The 19,671-nt window shown below is 39.4% G+C and overlaps 4 protein-coding genes across 10 annotated transcripts in view; 1 reads left to right on the top strand and 3 right to left on the bottom strand.

Annotated features, from left to right (window-relative positions):
• nf1a (neurofibromin 1a) overlaps positions 1–2,193 on the bottom strand; it is a 101,752-nt gene extending 99,559 nt beyond the window's left edge. For all 5 annotated transcript variants that reach the window (XM_080024921.1, XM_080024917.1, XM_080024919.1 and 2 more), the window contains exon 1: positions 1,979–2,193. In XM_080024921.1, coding sequence (XP_079881047.1) covers positions 1,979–2,038 — 60 coding nt within the window. In that variant the 5' untranslated portion in view covers positions 2,039–2,193. The remainder of the gene's footprint in view (positions 1–1,978) is intronic.
• Positions 2,194–5,763: 3,570 nt separating this feature from the next.
• smco4 (single-pass membrane protein with coiled-coil domains 4) lies at positions 5,764–10,616 on the bottom strand. The gene is made up of 2 exons (XM_080053658.1): positions 10,460–10,616; positions 5,764–6,784 (listed from the first exon to the last, which is right to left on the bottom strand). The coding sequence occupies exon 2, from the start codon at positions 6,754–6,756 to the stop codon at positions 6,577–6,579; it is 180 nt and encodes a 59-aa protein (XP_079909784.1). The 5' UTR covers positions 6,757–6,784; positions 10,460–10,616; the 3' UTR covers positions 5,764–6,576.
• Positions 10,617–11,387: 771 nt separating this feature from the next.
• Positions 11,388–14,374, top strand: lyrm9 (LYR motif containing 9). Of its 3 annotated transcripts, none has more exons than XM_080025129.1 (4): positions 11,388–11,499; positions 13,413–13,606; positions 13,920–14,012; positions 14,094–14,374. In XM_080025129.1, exons 2-4 carry the CDS (start codon positions 13,481–13,483, stop codon positions 14,106–14,108), a joined length of 234 nt encoding a protein of 77 aa, XP_079881255.1. In that variant the 5' UTR covers positions 11,388–11,499; positions 13,413–13,480; the 3' UTR covers positions 14,109–14,374. The 3 variants fall into 3 exon arrangements, with proteins under 3 accessions (XP_079881255.1, XP_079881256.1, XP_079881257.1); XM_080025130.1 differs by having other exon boundaries at positions 11,409–11,499; positions 13,455–13,606; XM_080025131.1 differs by having other exon boundaries at positions 11,433–11,499; positions 13,458–13,606.
• A 910-nt stretch (positions 14,375–15,284) lies between these two features.
• On the bottom strand, positions 15,285–18,331 carry ift20 (intraflagellar transport 20 homolog (Chlamydomonas)). The gene is made up of 5 exons (XM_080053553.1): positions 18,244–18,331; positions 17,455–17,592; positions 17,259–17,344; positions 16,661–16,764; positions 15,285–15,829 (listed from the first exon to the last, which is right to left on the bottom strand). The coding sequence occupies exons 2-5, from the start codon at positions 17,579–17,581 to the stop codon at positions 15,748–15,750; spliced, it is 399 nt and encodes a 132-aa protein (XP_079909679.1). The 5' UTR covers positions 17,582–17,592; positions 18,244–18,331; the 3' UTR covers positions 15,285–15,747.
• Positions 18,332–19,671: the final 1,340 nt, after the last annotated feature.

Genomic DNA, 19,671 nt, shown 5'->3' with positions numbered 1-19,671 from the left:
ACTTCTTCCATTCCCGAGCTGCTGTCATACAGCACCGGCCGACCGCAATACATTTTCCTCCTCGGTGTTTCTCAGCCTCTGTATACACTGTTCTCCGACCGTGCCAATGTATGTGACGTCGGGTCAAGCCCAACGCTGATTCACCAACGCGGCTAATCGTCACGCGTAGGAGCGTAAAAAGTTCTATTATTTGAACTCCGCGCGTAGGTGCGTAGGCGCGTTTGGTGTGTATATACGCAGCTAACGCGCCTAAAATGTTGCTTTAGCGCGAGTAACGCATCAATGCGCCATCTACGCGCGTAAACCAATGGTTCCCTATGGAAAAATTGCTGATTTTATACGCGTCTGTACGCGTGTAGTGTGTTCGCACCTTTAAGCCTCGGGCCGGCTCTGCAAAGTAATGACACAAATGCTCATATTTTCTCTATTTTTGAATTGTATCCTTGATTTTATTTCAATAAATTTTAAACTTTTAAGCCTGACCTATTTAGTTACTATTTTGTTGATGCAATCGGGGAACGGTGGGGCTCGAAAATATCCCCATCTCTAAAGTGGGGAATTACAAAAAAAAGTTTGAGAACCACTGCTTTACACCAACAAAGTCGTGCCAAAGTGAATGGAAAGTCCCAACAGCCAATAAGAACAGAGAATCGGAGCCTCGCTCTGATTGGTCAAAGTGTACAGCTCATGTTAACTTTGACCAATCAGAAATCACATACCCCAGCTTTAACTGTGCTTGGTGAAGCCGCAATATGCACACATATGGAATACAATGGAATACAATGGCCAGTAGTATGACCAAAATATGAATTATTATTGCTATTACTTAGGCTACTGTAGTTGTTTGAAATCACCAATCACATCGGATGATGTTCAGCTAGTTAACAACAACGGGAAAATATTTTGGCATGAATATCAATCAAGCAGCATATTAATTGAGAGAAGAAAGGTCAAATAAACTGAGTGGAAAAGCTTTAGTTGGGTTTAGGGTAACAATACTCAAGTAGTGGATATTACACCTTTAAGCCAAGCGTAGTAATCCAAGCTGAGCCGCTAAACCTCCAGCTACAATCCAAGATCTGTGGCAAATGTACAATTTACACCAGAGCCAAAGCTAATGACTTTTAATAGATTAAATACAGCTTGGCCAATAATACAGACAGTTATTTAGTTTGAACCGACTCTATGAATCATTTTTACAAGCAATGTTTCAGGTACGGGTTCAACAAACCTTGCTGATATTCACAATTAAAATAAGTAATTGAATATTATGGGCACTGGGCAGAATAAAATACTTGGTCGAGAGTGCATTGTAGCTGAATCGTTTGATTCTTTAGCAAATAAAGCCTCGCTGTTGATGTTTCACCTGCCATTTCAAGGAGACAACTTGACAGTGATTGTTAAGAAATCAGACAGCTAGTAGCAGTAGTGAGCATTAACGCACTACTGACATGTCAATAAGTTGATGTGCTCATATGATGCAGCGTGTTAACCCCTATTATTTACTATCTATGGTTAACCCCAGACTCATCTTATTTGTTTACATTAGATGGCTAGGCCTGCTAATGTTAGCTACCTAGCAGTCAACCAAAGAAAGCGGTTAGCTTATTTATATTGACACACGGCCGCTTCAGTGCAGAATTAAATGTCACTGACACATTGCTGTGTTGTATATTATTGTGCAGCTAACCGACTAGGTCCGTACAAATCCCAGGACAAATGTGAGTGCTGATTGATCGTGAGACGGGCGCTAGCTTAAAAAGTAAAACCCCTAATCTTCAGTGTTTTGCAGCTGACAAGCGTTACAGACGACATTTCAGTCGAGTCAGTATTCCTGACGGGAAAAAGGCTCCTTCATTTGTTTTGAAATAGGGGACCGTGTCTGTGTAGATGTAACGATGGGGCCTGAGTAGCTGGGGCCTCAAGACTAGAACCAGAGCTTGCTGCTACACCCATCCACTGATTCAACCCATCTTACCTGCTCATCAAATCTAGTAATCACGGCCTGGACCCATTCCACTGGTTTGTGAGCCGCCATGGCCGGGCGGAGGGACACCGCAACGCTGTGCTGTTAAAATCCAAGGTATGAGGCCGGAGCGGGCGGCTTTATTTAGGCATGAAAAATGTGTCCTGAATCGATTGGATAGGACGAAAGAGGCGAGTATTTTTCCCTTTCTGTAGGATTCACCATGCCACCGCCATGACACACCACCGGAAGTCTTCTTCAGAGAAATTCATGGGAGGTGTTGGAGACCAGGGTCAAGCTAGCTGGAGTGAAAAAAGACCACTTCCAGCCACATTCTTCAAAGTAACCGGATTAACCTATGTTTTTTTCAATGAATACATACAAATACAAATGTGAAATAAAGAACACTTGGAAGGCCTTATCGATATTCTTTAAAATAAACAATAAATCCCTCAGTTTCTGTTTTAAATACATGTATAGCCCCCATATAAGGCAACTAACAATGTGAAGTGGACGTTAAACCATCCGAATTCACAGCGATATTCCCAAATATTACGCGATTAGATGTTTTGTAAAGTAACCCTGTTTTTTCGTGTAATATTATTCTCGTTTTATTTTGAAACTAAAATGTCCTTACTTCCGTACAACTGATGTTGGCAACTCGTTTGGAGCGCATGCGTCAAGTGCAATCGGGCCTATCAGAATGTTGTCAGAATGGATTTTATTATTTTCATTAGGCCTACAGTTTTTTTTTTCGATTTCTAAAACGACACTGGGCACAACTGAATCCACATGTGCTAAACTCTTAACACAGTGTGCAATATACAGTCCATGTGGTCCAAACTGTGGATAATTTTTCATTTCTTTTCACACAAAAAGCATTCAGTGATGTCATTTACCAAAACTGAAGAGCTCTTGTCCCATTCACAATCAACAACCTGCAAAACATTGGTGTATTTCTGGCAAAATGTTCAATTGCTAATACACTGTGTTCAAAACTCTTAGGAACACATTCAAAATGAAATATTAATTCGATTCTGCATTTACTTTAATATAGAAATGTGAAGAAATTGTAGAAGAATATTATCAATATGTAGGATAGAAATGGAAGGGCGAAGACTGATTTTGTAGTTGTCTGGGATAAATGTCTGGGGCGTTCCACCATGCTGCTACAATCACAGGCTGGCTTTCTGCACTAAACCTGCCTCCATACTCCCCTTTCCTTAACCCATTAGAAGAGAACAAATCTCAGTGATCACCATGCATAAGACCAGATGTATCTATTGATGCTATGAATGCTGGTTATGGAGACAATTCACACACTAGAAATGAAGGAGATATTTCCCCTGATAAATCTCAAGATAAAATGGTGAAAAGATTCGATGGTGATCCCTGTGTGTCTATGGGCCCTCGTGGTGTAGTGGTTGAAGTGGTTTTTCATACAGTGATTTAATTAAGTTTTTGAATTTTTTTAAATCTGTAAACACAACACAGAGGGAGCTAGGAGAGGAAATCTAAAAGCCTTATATGTGGATAGGATGAGGGCACCTGAGGGCACAGCTCTGTTTCTCTTTTCAATTCATCATTCCTAAACAATGGAAGAGGAAGAAAACAGCACTTTACCACTATATAAAGACTGAATAGAAGATCCTTATTAAGCGGGGTCTGTGAACCTGGTGGTCACCCCTCTGTGCTGTACAAACACTCATATTTAGGATAAGGGTGAAAGTGATTTTTTTTTGTAACCTTTATTTATACAGGTAAATCCCATTGAGACACCTCGGAGACTCTTTTGCAAGGAAGACCTGTTCCCATTCACACACACACATTCATACATCGATAGCAGGCTAACTATCGACATTCACACGAGGCAAGGTGGGTGAAGTGTCTTTCCCAAGGACACAACAACCATGACATAGGTGGCAGGGCAGGAATCGAACCGCCAACCCTTCGATCATTGGCCGACCCACTCTACCACCTGAGCCACAGTCGCCCCAAAGCAAGATGGAGAGGGGGGCTTAACATTATCTTCAGGGATTGTCTTGCTTCACTTGCTCAGGGCTTGTGTGATCAAAGTGAGTCCATGTACACAGATATACCAATGGATAAGTGTGTCGATATTCTATTTTTTTTTCTTCTTGTTAATATCTCCCACTTGCAGAGCCAAACCAACACTGTATTGATCTACTACAATACTTGCTGTATCGTGTGTGTGTTCAAAGCCTGATAGTTTTTATTCTATTGTGACATTAAGCTCCATACCCAGGGGGCAAAGTGATTCTATGGACATGGAGCGTTGTAAAAGGTTGTTCACCAAAAATGACATCTAGGACCTTCCACGATCACAACCTGAGTGGACAACCTTATCAACAAGCTGCTGGAAAGCTACAGCGGGCCGACATAGCAAATCAGAACCACTGTTTAAGTGAATGGGGGTGGGCTAATGGGGAATTTTTTGAACTTATAGATATCATTATGAAACTTTGCCAGTTGATTACTGACATTAAAACAAAAACTTTTTGTATTACAGTATTTTCCAAAATGTTTAAATAAATATGAAAAATCATCGATATCTTACTAATGATGCGTGAATTTGCATATCTGCAAAGCCCCAAAATCTAGATGTTGGAAGAAAACAAAGTACATTTTTTTTAAATTTTGAAAACAAAACAAGTGTCCAACTGCCTGAAGCCTTTCCTAATCACAGTTCAAATTTGATCAATAACCCATAGAAAATACATTTTTTACACAGTTACATTTCATGTGCTATGGACCAAAAGTGTCCTTTTGGAGTCTCCAGCTGGTATTTTAGGAAACGGCTAGACATTCCCTTGGAAAAAACAGTGTAAAAAATTCATTTTCTATGGGTTATTGATAAAATTTGAACTGTGATTAGGAAAAGCTTCAGGCAGTTGGACACTTGTTTTGTTTTACAAATTTAAAAATAAATTGACTCTGCTTTTGTCCAACATCTAGATTTTTGGGCTTTGCAGATTTGCAAATGTACGTATGTGATTTTTCATATTTATTCAAACTTTTTGGAAAATACTGTAATACAAAAAGTTGTTGTTTTAATGTCAGTAATCAACTTGCAAAGTTTCATAATGATATCTATAAGTTTAAAAAATTCCCTATTAGCCCATCCCCATTCACTTAAACAGTGGTTCTGATTTGCTCTATGTCGGCCCCCTGTAGCTTTCCAGCAGCTAGTTGACCAGGTTGACCACCCAGGTTTGGATCCTGGAAGGTCCTGGATATCATTTCTGGTGAACAACCTTTTACAACGCTCCATGTCTGTTTTTCCCAAAAAAGGGGTTTTGCCCCCTAGGTACCATGTCTAAAGGCTATTTGAAACCCCTGTCCGTGAGCCATACTGTTGCACACGTTCCTTGATTACTATGAACACACACTAGTTTTTCTTGACTCAAGCAATGAATACTGACTAGAGCACCACATGTGTATTAATAATAATAATGCTAATGGATTGGATTTATATAGCGCTTTTCTAGGCCCTCAAAGTGCTTACAGGGTTCCAGGTTCCATTCATTCACACACAGTCATACCGGTGGCGAAAGCGTGGCTGACATTCAGCGCCTACAGCACCATCCGACCACCACAAACATACATCAGTCATACACATTCACACGAGGCAAGTCGGGTGAAGTGTCTTGCCCAAGGACAACCATGACACAAGTGGCAGGGCGGGGATCGAAACGCTGGGATACACTTTTGTCTGGTTCCACTGGTAACAAAGAAATACAGATAATGAATTGTACACACTAACCAAACTATTTGAAAATAACCATTTATTGAACCACAATAATATAGTTTGCTAATCTGTTAAGGCACCTTATTACATCTGTACAGATGTCAGGACTGACTCAAAAGGTATATGGTTGTCAATAATACCATAATGAAAAACAGGGTATTCATAATTCACCTTAAAAATGAGGGAAAACATTTGTGTTTGAACATACTGCAGGGCTTGAGAAAACACATTCTACAATGACTGTACATTCCATGGGACACTTTAGTATAGCATTTAGCTGTTCACATAAGGCCTCACGGATAGGTGAGGGGATGCTGTCTTGAGTGATACATGAGTGAGACCAGGCTCATGCTGCATTGACTAAGACTTCACTTAAAACTTTAGGAAAGCACCGAAAGGTCACACCGTAGAAAAAAACAAACAGTTTTTGACCATCTATCTAATGCTTACATTTTTAACAGCTCTTGTCAAAAAATTGGCAAAGTTGTGCACGGGGTCCTTTGGTAACGCCTGATATTGCATTGTTTTAAGAAGACATTGACAATGAATCCATGTGCCCTGGATGAAAATCAATGTCCTCTCCATTCATCTGAAGGGAGCTAAGCCCTTCTCTGCTCACACTGATGTTCTTCTTGTCTGCAGCTTGAATCCAAAGACACCCAGTTTGGCGTTTTTTTTTTTTTTTTTTTTCATTAAGACCGAGATGGATGGACAGAGCAATAGTTGTCACATGATGGGTGGGTAATCCTTTGGGTGTATAGCTTTTTGGTAAAGTTTGTCAAACCCCAGTCATTTTTACGGGGAGTTCATGTCTTTTTTTCAGAGAACTTGAGTGTTTTTTTTACTCGATAGCCCCAGGCCTGGTGGCCACGTAGACAAAGAAGACGATGAGCACCACCACCACAGCCAGGGTAGGCAGTACGATGGTGGACACCTGCTGGCGAGCTTCCTGCATGGCCTGCTTGCGCTCCTTCTTGTCCTTGGACGTTTCCTTCTTGGCTTTTCCTTTGAGCTGCCTCATGATGTATCCTCCACCACCACTCTCTAACCTAAAGGACACACACATAAATACTGCTTTACAATCAGCACGTCATTCATACATTTGACTAACCCTAGATATTAGAACTCATGCAACAACATTTTCCTATTCTTCTCCTTAACATCCACCCAAAGGCTTTTCAGAGGTCAGGTCCTGAGAAGCAACAAACCCTGTCTTGCTAATAACTTTTTTTTTTTTAAATAAATGTGACTTTGTATGTTGTGTATTGTCATTTTCAGTGTTTTCAAATGATTTTTTTTTTAAATATACTTTTAAAAGCAAGCAGCCAAACCTATTTTAATAAAAACAAATTCCTTCATTATTGCATTTCTGACTGAGAAGGGGGTAACAAGACTATATAAATAATCTAAATAGTCTAAAATAATGTGTAAGACCTTTCAGAAATTGTCCTTTACTTTGACTTGTGAATCACAAGATATTAGTAAGAGTAGGCGTTAAATTATAATCTTTGTATTAAAAGGGGATACACGCAACATTGATCACAGTACTATAATGACTGCAGGGACTCTACACTGCTGGAACAGAAGTAGGCCTACTACTATGTCTACAGCACCAAAACAGCCAATAGCAGGCCTCACATCCGTCATTACAGAACGTGTCATGTTTAAGACTACCCATCATGCATTGTATTCAAACATTACAAATGATTCTTGTATTCATTGTTTCATTTTTTTTCCAGTGGTCAATTGGTCACCCTTTCCCCAGCTTTATACAAACCGATATTTGCCTGTTTTGAGTTCACTGTAGTCCAGACACATTATGGTATTTACTAAACAAACAAACACAAAAGGCCAGGGGGCTGTTGCATAAAACTAAGATAAGGGATTCATTTAGGATATTTCGGTTATCCTGGCTTGCGTTAGCCATGATCCGGTTGCATAAAAGCGGAGGGACATAAGTTACCATGGAGATTTATCCCTTACGTTTATCCTGGTCCTGACCAGGCTAAATGAAAAGGATAAACGTATTCTGTTGCCCGATAGGCTCAGTCAGCTGTCACTCCGATCTGAAATCAAGGTGTTTAACAGTTATTTCATGATCTGTGTAATGCTTTATTTTCATTAGCCTGTTTTAAAGTACCACATAAAAGACTGCATTGTCATTTAGTTAAATAGTTCTTCTTTTTTATTATTTAACCTGAACCATTTATCATTAACTTGATTATAATTACATTAAGATTAAATTATACAAATTATAATAATTTATGTGATAGTCTGTTCATATTGCAGGCTATATTTATACAATTGATTATCGATGGTAGATGACGTTGCAAATGTGGGTTTACTTATAACTATATCGAGGTGCATCTAAAACAAAATTAAATATCAATGAAAATTTTTTTCTGTAATTTAATTCAAAAAGTGAAACTTAAATATATTCTAGATTCATTACACATTTTAAGTGAAATTTATTTAGAATAAACATACTTTTCAGAAGGTCGACATTTCTGATTGGTTGTATGCAATGTTCTAATATGTTGAGATATTGGATTTTTTATTCCATGATCAATCAATCATCCAAAAAGAAGGCCTGACATATTTCACTTTGTGTAATGAATCTATGAAAGTTTAACTTTTTGAATAGACTTTCTATGATATTCTATTTTTTAGATGCACCTGCAGACTGCTCACTGTCAACTATTTTATCATGAAACAATGCAGGGACATCAAGATCAGTTGGCAGAGATGACATCTGCTGTATAAAATGAACTGCCCCCTGACTTACGGTTTAAACTAGCAAGGCATTGTGGGAAAATGGTCAGTCTTTTCCATTTTTCCATCAGTAAATCGGTGTTCGATCTCTGGGTCTACTTCTGAAAGCTGTGGGCTGACACTTAACAGAATGACTTACACCTGGCTTGACAAAGCAGCCCTTTTTCATCCTGGATTGGCGTTTATGCAACTGACTAATCCAAAGTGCCCAGGCTAGACTTTGTCAAGGCTGGCTTTATCAATCATTCTGGATAACTTAATTCCACTTATAGGCCCCTGGTCTTAGCTAAGCCCTACTTAGCAGTTACGACCAGGCTTAGTTAACCGGCCCCAGGTGTTCCATTAGCCAGCATTATCTAATACCACATATCATCTCAAAAAATGTTTTGCTGGGGGCGCCCTTAGCTCAGTTGGTAAGGCGTCCCCCTCCCGGGCCGGGCCCAGCAGCAGACCCGGGTTCAATTCCCACCCGCGGTCGTTCTCTGCATGTCACTCCCCTCTCTGCCCCATTTCACCTCTGTCTCTCTGCACTGTCAATAAAGCATAAAAATGCCAAAAAATATCTTAAAAAAAAAAAAAAAAAACATTTTTGCTGCTTGCTAATACAGGCAGAGAAAGGTAAGTGTGTTGATGTCAAAACTCAACATTAAACAATCTATAATTGCTAATTTTTTGATGCCCAAAAATGGAGTGACATAAGGAACAAGACTGATGCTTCTTTTTCATGGAGGCAGTGTGTGAACTGATCACCTTCCTAGCCTAACTGTCTGGTGTTAGAGCTCCATCTAGTGGCCGCATTCACACTAGCAGTTGAGGAGAAGAGGAGTGTTAATGAATAGGGATTATGGCCGTGTCTTTAAATCAGACCATGTGAGCTTTATTTCTCTTTGCTAATGCCGAATTTCCTGTCTGACATTTTGGCTGAAACCATCACAGCCTGACATGATATTATCCGGAGACTTTCGGATAGTCACCATGCATGTTTTACTAGCCTACCATATAACCGAGAAACAATTTTCACTATATTCATTCCACCCTTTCACACAGAATTGTCCACACCACGCAGACTACATCCTACTACACACAAGCAAAACCCAGATCACAATATTCCCCACACACTTATAATGATCCTGAACCCTGTGCTTAGTTTAAAACACATCAGCATTTCCAGCCAGTTACAAAACACATGTTAAGATTTACTGAATCATTCTTGAGTTTTAGTAGGCTTTTCCCCTACTAAAATTAAAACGTGACTGCACTAGCGCTGCATTCATTTACAACAAATATGTGCAGACTGCACTGAACACAGTTCTGACCTGAACTAAAGCAAGTTTGGAAGGGGTAGTCGTGTCAAATAAAGGAATGGAAACCAAACCTGTTAGAGAGCACTGGGCCTACATCAACACCAAGTCATTTGTACATAGGTATCAGGATCACACATTGAAAAACACTTGTAGAGTATTTTCAGTTTAAACGAACAAGGGGCACTTCTAGGTATGCCTATACTGTTGACAACTCGTATTCGCTACCTCTAATCTTGTGAACCTGGGGGTGGGGACATAAATGATACGAATTTGAACTCGGATAAGTCCCGCGGCCCAGCAGTGTGCAACAGCTAGCTAACGTTAGTACCGACAAACACTGAAGGTAGTAGTGGCATTACCTGCTAACATTAGTACCGACATACATAAAGTTGTTAGTTGTAACAGCCTACAGTCTGCTGACTATTAGCTAGCTGGTCGCATAGGTCAGCCAGTTAGCTCCATGGTTGCAATTTGTTTTCTCTATCATGCCTTCCCTATAATGTTGTACGTTGGAACATTACAGTCCTGTATTCAGTCCAGTGACTCCTAATGCTAGTTAGCATGTACTAACTTTTGGGAAATGTGAGCTATATCACTGACAAAATACTGCTGACGTTTCAGTAAGTATGGCATTGAGAGTTGTCTTACAGATTAGAGGCAGAGTTGTGAACAGTTCCAGGCTGAGAAATGTGTGCTCAGCAGGCTCTCGCAGTGTTTCTTCCAGAGTCCTATTCGTCAGGTTTGTAACAGCAGAAAGTACAGTAAGTTAAAAAGCTGCTGTCCCTCACGGAACTCGACGTGGCAGTCACAGTGGAGCGGCTTGTGGAGTTACCTCTGTCAAGTTTACAAGCAGCAAAACAAGACGATATCCGGCCAGACCCTCCAAAATAAAGCGCCGAATGAAGCCGTTGCCAGTCTAGTGCAGTCGGACTCCAAGCACATGTCTCGAAACAGGCTCAGTGCAGCCAAACACTGCTAACAATTCTCATTGAGACAACAACACTGTCACTCAGTCAGAACCATAGATAGCTCGAACTATTAGCCTAGCCTACTATCTATGGTCAGAACACACCGAGAGTAGAAACATGTGTAAACAATACCTGCATTACAGAAGTCCACTCCGATTGTGCATCGTTTACTGTACGGATAGTCTCGCAAAGCCAGACCAAACTACAGTACGGATGACACTCCCCTGTTTGTTCGCTGGAAAATTCCTAGTGCACTTGTAGATTTTTGCAGATTAGGTTGCAGTTTACAGTCCACTTCACATCACTTAACATCGGGGTTTGTCCATGTTAATCCTAATCCTAGCTACAGCCATGACTTTAATGTTAATCTACTAAGTATAGTACACAGACATAGTTTTGAAATAAATAGTGGAATAGAATAATAATAAATACATAATATTAAATAGGCCTAACAGTTCTTCGGTACAGCACTTGAGTAAATGTAACCTTCTTTTTTTTATGTAGGCTACTTTTCATTCATCCTTATGTGTTTAACCAGTGTTGTAGGTTTTCAGTTCAGGCAGCAGAGGGCGATAGTGGTTCACTGTAACATGGATGCTCACAGCAGAAAAAGCTCAAGAGGAAGAATAGTTTGATAAGTGACTCCAAGCTCCAAGGAGGTTTGAGAGATCATGCTATGGACTGCTGGTGCCAGCCTTCACACTTCAGCGCACAGCTACAGTAAGCTTCATCTACAAGTGTGTTCGGCTATGATAATGCAGCCACTGCGCTGTGGAAGACAGACAGCTAACTGTAAACGAGCTAACTCTCTAGCTATCTAGCAATGTTTACCTGTCAAGCTAGCCAATGAAAGCGTATGAAGCTAGCACCTGGGTCAGCTGAGGAGAGGAGAGGAATTACATCAGTATATGAAATTAAGTGTACCCTTGAAAGGTGACATTCTTATGGCAAATAAGTAAATACATGTCAAATCTACAGCATTACATGTTGGAATAGGCCTATATGCTATTCTTATTAGGCTACTGCTATTTTTAGTCCGTTTTTAAATCAGCATTTGAGTTGCATGTTGGAAATACAGAAACAAATCATAACTCGTGAGACAATTTATTATTTTCACATTTGTAAATGAAAACAATCCCTATTTATTTAGATAGACACATGAAACCGAAACAACAAAATTGTCTTATTATAGGTAACAAAAGGTGATTTAAAAAAAACCCACCTGATGTTGACAACCTTGCCTACTTTCTTTAACCTGGAACTCAACATGTCCTCTGTCTACCTGGGGCCTATTGCATAAAACTAGGATAAGGGATTAACCTAGGATTTTTCGGTTATCCTGGCTTGCGTTAGCCATGATCCGGTTGCATAAAAGCGGAGGGACATAAGTCATGGACCTATAAAGAAATGGACAGCGGACTGAAAACCGTTGGAACGTTGAAGCCATTCATTCCTCTGAAAGCTGCTCATTGGCGCAGGGCAACCATACAGGAAGTATTCCTTCCGCGGTACACGGTTTAAACGTAAAGGATAAACTTATTCTGTTGCCTGACTGGTTCAGTCAGCTGTCACTCCGATCTGAAGGTGTTTAACAGTTATTCCATGATCTTCTGTGTAATGCTTAAGTTTCAATAACCTGTTTTAAAGTACCATAATAAAAGACTGCATTGTCATTTAGTTAAATAGTTCTTCTTTTTTATTATTTAACTTGAACCATTTATAATTAACTTAATTATAATTACATTAAGATGAAATTATATAAATTATAATAATGTATGTGATAGTCTGTTCATATTGCGGGCTATATTTATACAATTGATTATCGATGGTAGATGACGTTGCAAATGTGGGTCAAATAAATTCACTTTGTACTTATAACTATATCGAGGTGCATCTAAAACAAAATTAAATATCAATGAAAGTTTCCTTTTTTCTGTAATTTAATTCAAAAAGTGAAACTTAAATATGTTCTAGATTCATTACACATTAAGTGAAATTAATCTAGAATAAACATACTTTTCAGAAGGTCGACATTTCTGATTGGTTGTATGCAATATTCTAATATTTCGAGATACTGGATTTTTTATTCCATGATCAATCAATCATCCAAAAAGAAGGCCTGACATATTTCACTTTGTGTAATGAAAGTTTAACTTTTTGAATGGACTTTCCATGATATTCTATTTTTTAAATGCACCTGCAGACTGCTCACTGTCAACTATTTTATCATAAAACAATGCAGGGACATCAAGATTAGTTGGCAGAGATGACATCCCCTGTATAAAATGAACTGCCCCCTGATTTACGGTTTAAACTAGCCAGGCATTGTGGGAAAATGGCCCGTCTTTTAAATTTTTACATCAGTAAATCTGTGTTCGATCTCTGGGTCTACTTCTGAAAGCTGTGGCCTGGCACTTAACAGAATGACTTACACCTGGCTTGACAAAGCGACCCCTTTACATCCTGGATTGGCGTTTATGCAACTGACTAATCCAAAGTGCCCAGGCTAGACTTTGTCAAGGCTGGCTTTATCAATCATCCTGGATATCTTAATAGCACTTTTATGCAATAGGCCCCTGGACTAAACTGTGTGAATGTCTGATGTTGCTGGTGGTCATCATCCCTGTTAACAGGTTGAGCTGCTTGTGAAAACGTCCCCCTGTCTGTCAACCCAGCAGCAGTGTGAGCGGAGGACGGAGGGATGCCGCCTTTAGTTGGAGCAGAGTTGATCCAGACACCGGTGCACCTCTATCGAGTTCTGCTCAGATGTTGCAGGCAGTTACCGACCACGGCAATGCAGAAGCATTATCGACACGCCATAAGACAGGTGATGTATAATTCATGTGCTATATATGTGCCATGTCCTATGCCACTGTTTTTGCCAGCAAACCTTTTTTTCTCAAGTTATCTTCATTGTTGTAAGTATACTTTTGCTCATGAACCAGTCGTTTTTAAACCTTAAAACAAGAGTGAGCTGCTGAAATATAATTCCAAGTGACTGCGTTTGGGACAATAAGTTGACAATGAGAACACCAATAAATGCCATACAGAACAGTATATCAATGTACACATTCTGCCAAGTGCATTCAAAGCACAAAGACTTTATATATTGTCCTGATCTTGTGCCTTTTGCCTCCCAGGGCTTCAACAGTCACTCGGATGAAGACAACCCAGAGAGGGTCCAGCTGATGATCCAAAGAGCTATTGCAGACGCTGGTTGGATTCTAGACAAAGTAAGCATGACATGAAGGTGATAAACAAAAAATAAACACACTCGCTTAAATTTTAAATTGTATTTTTTTTCTGATTTACAGTATGCCAAGAAGTGATGTTCATGAAGCATGACTATGCTCGGGTGCTCATGTAGTAGGGCTGCACCAGTTCTAATGGTGAATGTAGAGTTGGTATGTTATAAAATGTGAAGAGCCATGATGGAGCAACAGCTGGAAGAGCTCACGAATCATGGACTGTTAGGACTATACTATTTAAAATCCCTTTTAGCAATCGCGCATATTCTTAAAGGGTTCAGTGATGTTAGTGTATATACTGTTCTTACACTGAAATGAATGGACTGTGCTGCATTTCTTTCTCAATAAATGATCAAAACGTATCACTCTGTCTTATTTAGAGAGTACTGTTTGTAAAGGTTCAGTAAGTGGAATGGTCAGTTTAGCTATACTTCCTGTCAGTTACTGCAGTTTGCAGTCCCCTCCCTCGTCCCCACATTAATGCACTGCGGTCTTCAAGCAGCGAGTTATCTTGCATCATCTCAGATCCATAAGTGTGATAAAACATGATTAAAAACCATCAAAACAGACATTGGGAAGGATTTTTACCTGCTCCGCCATACACATTCACCCCTCTGTCGCTCTGCGCATGCACCAGCAGTGCGACGGATGCCGGTTTGTAGCGTTCTCTTCTGATTGGTTATCAGTAGTGGGATCCCCGAAAAGTTTATTTGCCGATCACATGCAGAACGAGTGACTGAGAGATCGGCTTTATGAAACGTGCACACTATATAAGTGATCACTGTATGAATAAAGAGCGATTTAACACTTATATTAACATAAATAAATTGCTTACTTCAACTTTAACAAACATACAGTATTAGACAAACATTTTCAGAGTCCAATCTTACATTTTTTTAAGATCAACACTTGGCGACAGATTGTAAGAATTCCGAGTAGAGAAGCAACAGATATCCTTTCCCCCACATTCTATCCTTAGCAGTTCAGCTCAAAGAAAATGAAATTGAAACAGTGGCCCTTATTAACGAATAGGCCTTGTTTGGCTGGTTCATTACCTACATTATGTGTGCATGAGGATGGTCCAACAGTCTGAAAACAGAAGGATTTCAACCTCATCTTCACTGAAACACTACAGACGCATTTTATTGTGCAACATTATATAGTATTTATTCAAGTATAATCCTTTATCATTTAAATCTAAATTAATTTATTAATAAGGACAATGACAAAGGGGGGGGGGGGGACAAGTATCTGAAAAATGAAATATTCTCCATGTGCTGTTGTGTCCATATACTGGTCGTACCAGAAGAACAGAATACAAGCAAAAGTAACTACACACAAATTTGATACACGCACATGCAGTATTTCAATGAATACAAAAAAGTAGTAAAACTAGATAAACAGAGTCAATCTTCGGTATAAATAGTATAAATAATATTTATTTATTTGTAAAAATAGCTCAATCTTCTGTAATGTTGGTCTGAGATGTTGACGGGGGAGACAATCCTGTGAGTTGGAACAGTGTAATCCTCATCCAGTAGGCTGTTTCTTCATACACACACACACGCATGTCAAGGCGGTGGTGGAAGAGTGGAGGTGTAAAAGTTTGAGAATGTGTTGGAGCTTTTGGGAATGCCTCAGAACAACAGTTTTAGCAGAGAGAGAGAGAGAGAGAGAGAAGAGGAGAGGCACTCTGGGTTCTGCCGTCTCACTCACACCCTTACTTCTGCAGAATGAACTGGTCGATGAACTCATTCTGCTCTGACTCCACTTTGGATAAGGCGTCGTACTCAATACGATATCTGAAACAAGACAACATGAGAAAAACTATTTATGAAAAACCAATGGGTAAAAAAAAACCATATAATATAATGGATATAACATGATACTGTAAACACTGATTCTACCCCCTAGTATATCAGATCCAGATGTAAATACCTGGAAATGAAAGCTGAAATGTTGATCTATTGTCTCATATTCATATTTTGGTGTCAAACCCAAATGTTTCCGGTCTACAGCAAAAATAAAGGAATTGGCCTCAATGTTCCAATACTTTTGGAGGGGACTGTATATAGGTCAACATTATGAACATATTATAGTCACTGACAATTGGGTTGTCTGCAACCTATGCAACCATCATTCAGGCCAAGCTTTTAAATGACCATTGGACAGCTTTACATTTTTGGCTACGTTTTTTTTGTTTGTTAAAGACCTACTTCACCGGTGGGAATATGAAGGTGTATTGAATTCTGAGATCCTATTTAGTATAAATGTGCAAACAAAATTGAAATCGGATCATCCTAGCCTGAGAAAAGGCAGAAAGAGTGTTTTATGGTCTCACTGTCTAACCCTACATTTTCCTTATTGTGACATCACAGTAAGGGTTAGGATTAGCAGGACAGCTGGGCCAAGGGAAGACTGAGGGAAGAAAAACCTCATTCATTATATTATAATAGTGATTTTATAATGATAGAACGCAGGTTCCGTATGGGTGAAGTATTCCTTTAACTTGCCATACAAGCCATTTATTCAGGTGGGAGTTAAATTAACTATTTTGTTAGGTCAATTCAAATAGACAGGAAACCACGGCCCTGTGTTGTTTGGGAGTCCACTCCAGCCAAAGCACAGTTTACCTCTCAAGCTGCATCTTCTTCTCGGCTATGAGAGCCTGGAGCTGCTGCTGCTGAGCCTCTCTTTGCTTTGCCACCGACTTCAGTAGATTCCTGGCTCCTATTGCCTACAGGAGGAGAGCACACATTGATTGTTAATAGGGTGTTTCTCTCATGATCAAACAGAGGCAAATACTGTACAAATAATTCATATTCAGCACTTCAAGATCTGATCATGATGGCAGCTTATGTAATGGAAATAAAAACAAACACAATGGTCAATTATCATATTGACATAAGATGGCTGGATTGATTCACCACGTCAACTCGTGCACTGAGTAACATGAAAGAAAACACACACACACACACACACACACACACAGCGGCAAAATACTGTTTGATAGCAGCACAGGGATCAAGTAAAAGATGATTTTTATCACAATAAAATGTTCATTATTCATAATCGGGGTAAAATGTTCAATTAAACGTCATTTTGATTGAGGTCAATTCACCCAACCCTACTTCAGAGGTTAACCGCACCTAGTTTTTCCAAAGCTGTGGCATAGGAGGACTACACCTTATGCTGTAACCAATGAAAACTAGCTTCAAATGCTAAGCTTACCTTCATTTTTTCTGTCTCCGCTTCTTTTGCCAATTCATCCACCAGTTCTATTAGACCGCCCACTATCTTCTGAAACTGGCCAATTTCTGCAAAGGATAATAACACACATTAGTACATTCTGTAGCACCTGTTGATGATGGCAGGGAAAGCAGGCCAAATGTATTGGAAATTACAGATGAACTCATTTGCCGCTTACTGTCCACAAATTCTTTACACTCCTCCTTGAGCTCTGAAGTCTTCGCGCTGACGTCAGGCTCCAGCACCCGTAGCTTGTTGAGTTCATCGAAATAAAAGCCTGCCTCGGCTAACGGGTCTTTAGCCATGGCCGCAGGGCCTGTGACACAGGATACACGGATAGGATAAGGGACAACAGAGAAAGCAAACACAAGACAATACAGCCCTGACGTGTGCTATCCAGTGAGAAGTCCTCTTTTACCATATCAGTTAGACTTTACACTGAAATCAGCAGGCTCATTGGTTGATAACTTAATGCTGACAAGTGGCTTGCTATCTATCACACACTGATAACTGTGTGTGTGTGTGTCTGTGTGTGTGTCTGTGTGTGTGTGTGTGTGTGTGTGACAACTGGCGTTATGTGACCGCCCTCGATACAACAACACAACAAAAACATTTGGTTTAACTATGGCCGTTAATGAGAGACTACCATATGGAAGAAAAGCCAGCGCCTCGGGTTGAATACAACTTAAACAACTAGAACTGTGTAGAAAGATGCATATAAGCGTTGGGAGCTATAGCCATAGCAGCTAACGTTAGGTTTCTTCAAATGAAACCATAGAATTAAACACAAGTTACATTCACTACGCTAACGTTAGTTAGCTACATGTCGCTAGCCTGCTGACAAAAGCTTATTAAACGAGTTAAAAACACAAACAACCCTAGTTAAGGAGAATTCATTCTCCTTGAGAACTACAGATCTGTCAAAATGTATTCAGAGACCCGCTGGACGTAACACAGTTTATTTTACCTGTTTAAACCGTTATCGCGGTTGGTGCAGATGGTGCAGTGGCTATGTGGCAGAGCCGCAGAGCGAGTCCAGCAGCCAAAGCTCCTCCTCATCCCATTACCAAGGAAACCAAACACTGCGGCGTCACTGACGGCAGGCTTTACACAATAAAATAGCCTACTTGGATACTAGCGGATCAGTCAGTACGTTTGACGCTCCTTGACCACTTCATACATTGAACAGAGGCAAACGTGCTTTAAAATGTGATGCAATGTCAGCTGCCCAAACAACAACAGAAATAACCTTCTTAAATTATCTCAATATAAGTTGAGGGACTTTTACTTTGAGAGTAAAACGGAAGTGACTTTTTTACTACCGTAATCATTGTAAACAATAACGTCTCATTAAAAAAAAATATATATTTTTTGGGGGAAAATAACCCGGGCTGTCAATCATATCAATCATATCAATCAACCAATATCCTTTATTTAACCAGGTAATATTCATTGAGATTAAAAATCTTCTCCAAGATTCTTTCTATTTTTAGAGTCGTCTTGAGCAGGAGTCGAGAATTGATCGTTGAGTCGAGACATTGTTCACATCCCTCTGTTTGAAATTGAACTATATCCATGTTATTAGCATACTATATCTATTTTATTTCTAAGAAGTGTGTGAAAACACCATGTCACTGGGTCAAAATAGAAATAATTATAATAGCTTTTTGGATTATTATAACCAATGTGTGTCATAGTAAAACATAATATTATAATTACATAATTTAATTAGTATTGAAAATAGGTACTGCAAAAACTTATTTAAAAAAATAAATGTTTAAGAAAAATTCACCTTACTTGGCTTTATCAATGGTTATTTGCATGTTATTCATGTCAACAGTTGTGGACTTATGTAACGGCTCCTGCATGTTTCAAACAGTTTTTGTGGTGACCCCTGTGCAAGAGAGTCATATACTTATGCAATCAGATCACAAAACATTTGTCCATTTATAGCCTAAGTATAAATAAAGGTTAAATGAAAATGTTGTTTGTTCTGTGATGTAGGGACTGTTCAATGTTGCTGTTAGCCTGTCATATACTGTATACAGTTTTGTAGTGAATACACTAGATTATTGGATGATTTGCTTCTCAATTTACAGCCACTATGAAACGACATGGAGATATTCAGGGTTTCTTCAACAAAAAAAGAAAAGAGCCTGCACCAGCCACAGCTAATTCCAGCGATGAAAAGCAGCAGCCAGGCCCCAGAAGTGGTATAGGTCCAGTTCTGGCCATTCCATATGTCTCCTTGATCAACATACTTTGGCATATACTCTCACATTAAATGTTACTAAGCAGAGATAAATCACCATCATGTATTCACTTATTCAAACACAACAAAGCAAAAGTTTACAGAGCAAATGATGTGATGTCTCAGTAACATATTTTGTCTATC

The sequence above is a fragment of the Ammodytes marinus genome, assembly GCF_949987685.1.
Source record: "Ammodytes marinus genome assembly, chromosome: 3".
Classification (NCBI taxonomy): Eukaryota; Metazoa; Chordata; class Actinopteri; order Uranoscopiformes; family Ammodytidae; genus Ammodytes; species Ammodytes marinus.
This window is presented reverse-complemented; position numbering and strand designations above follow the sequence as displayed.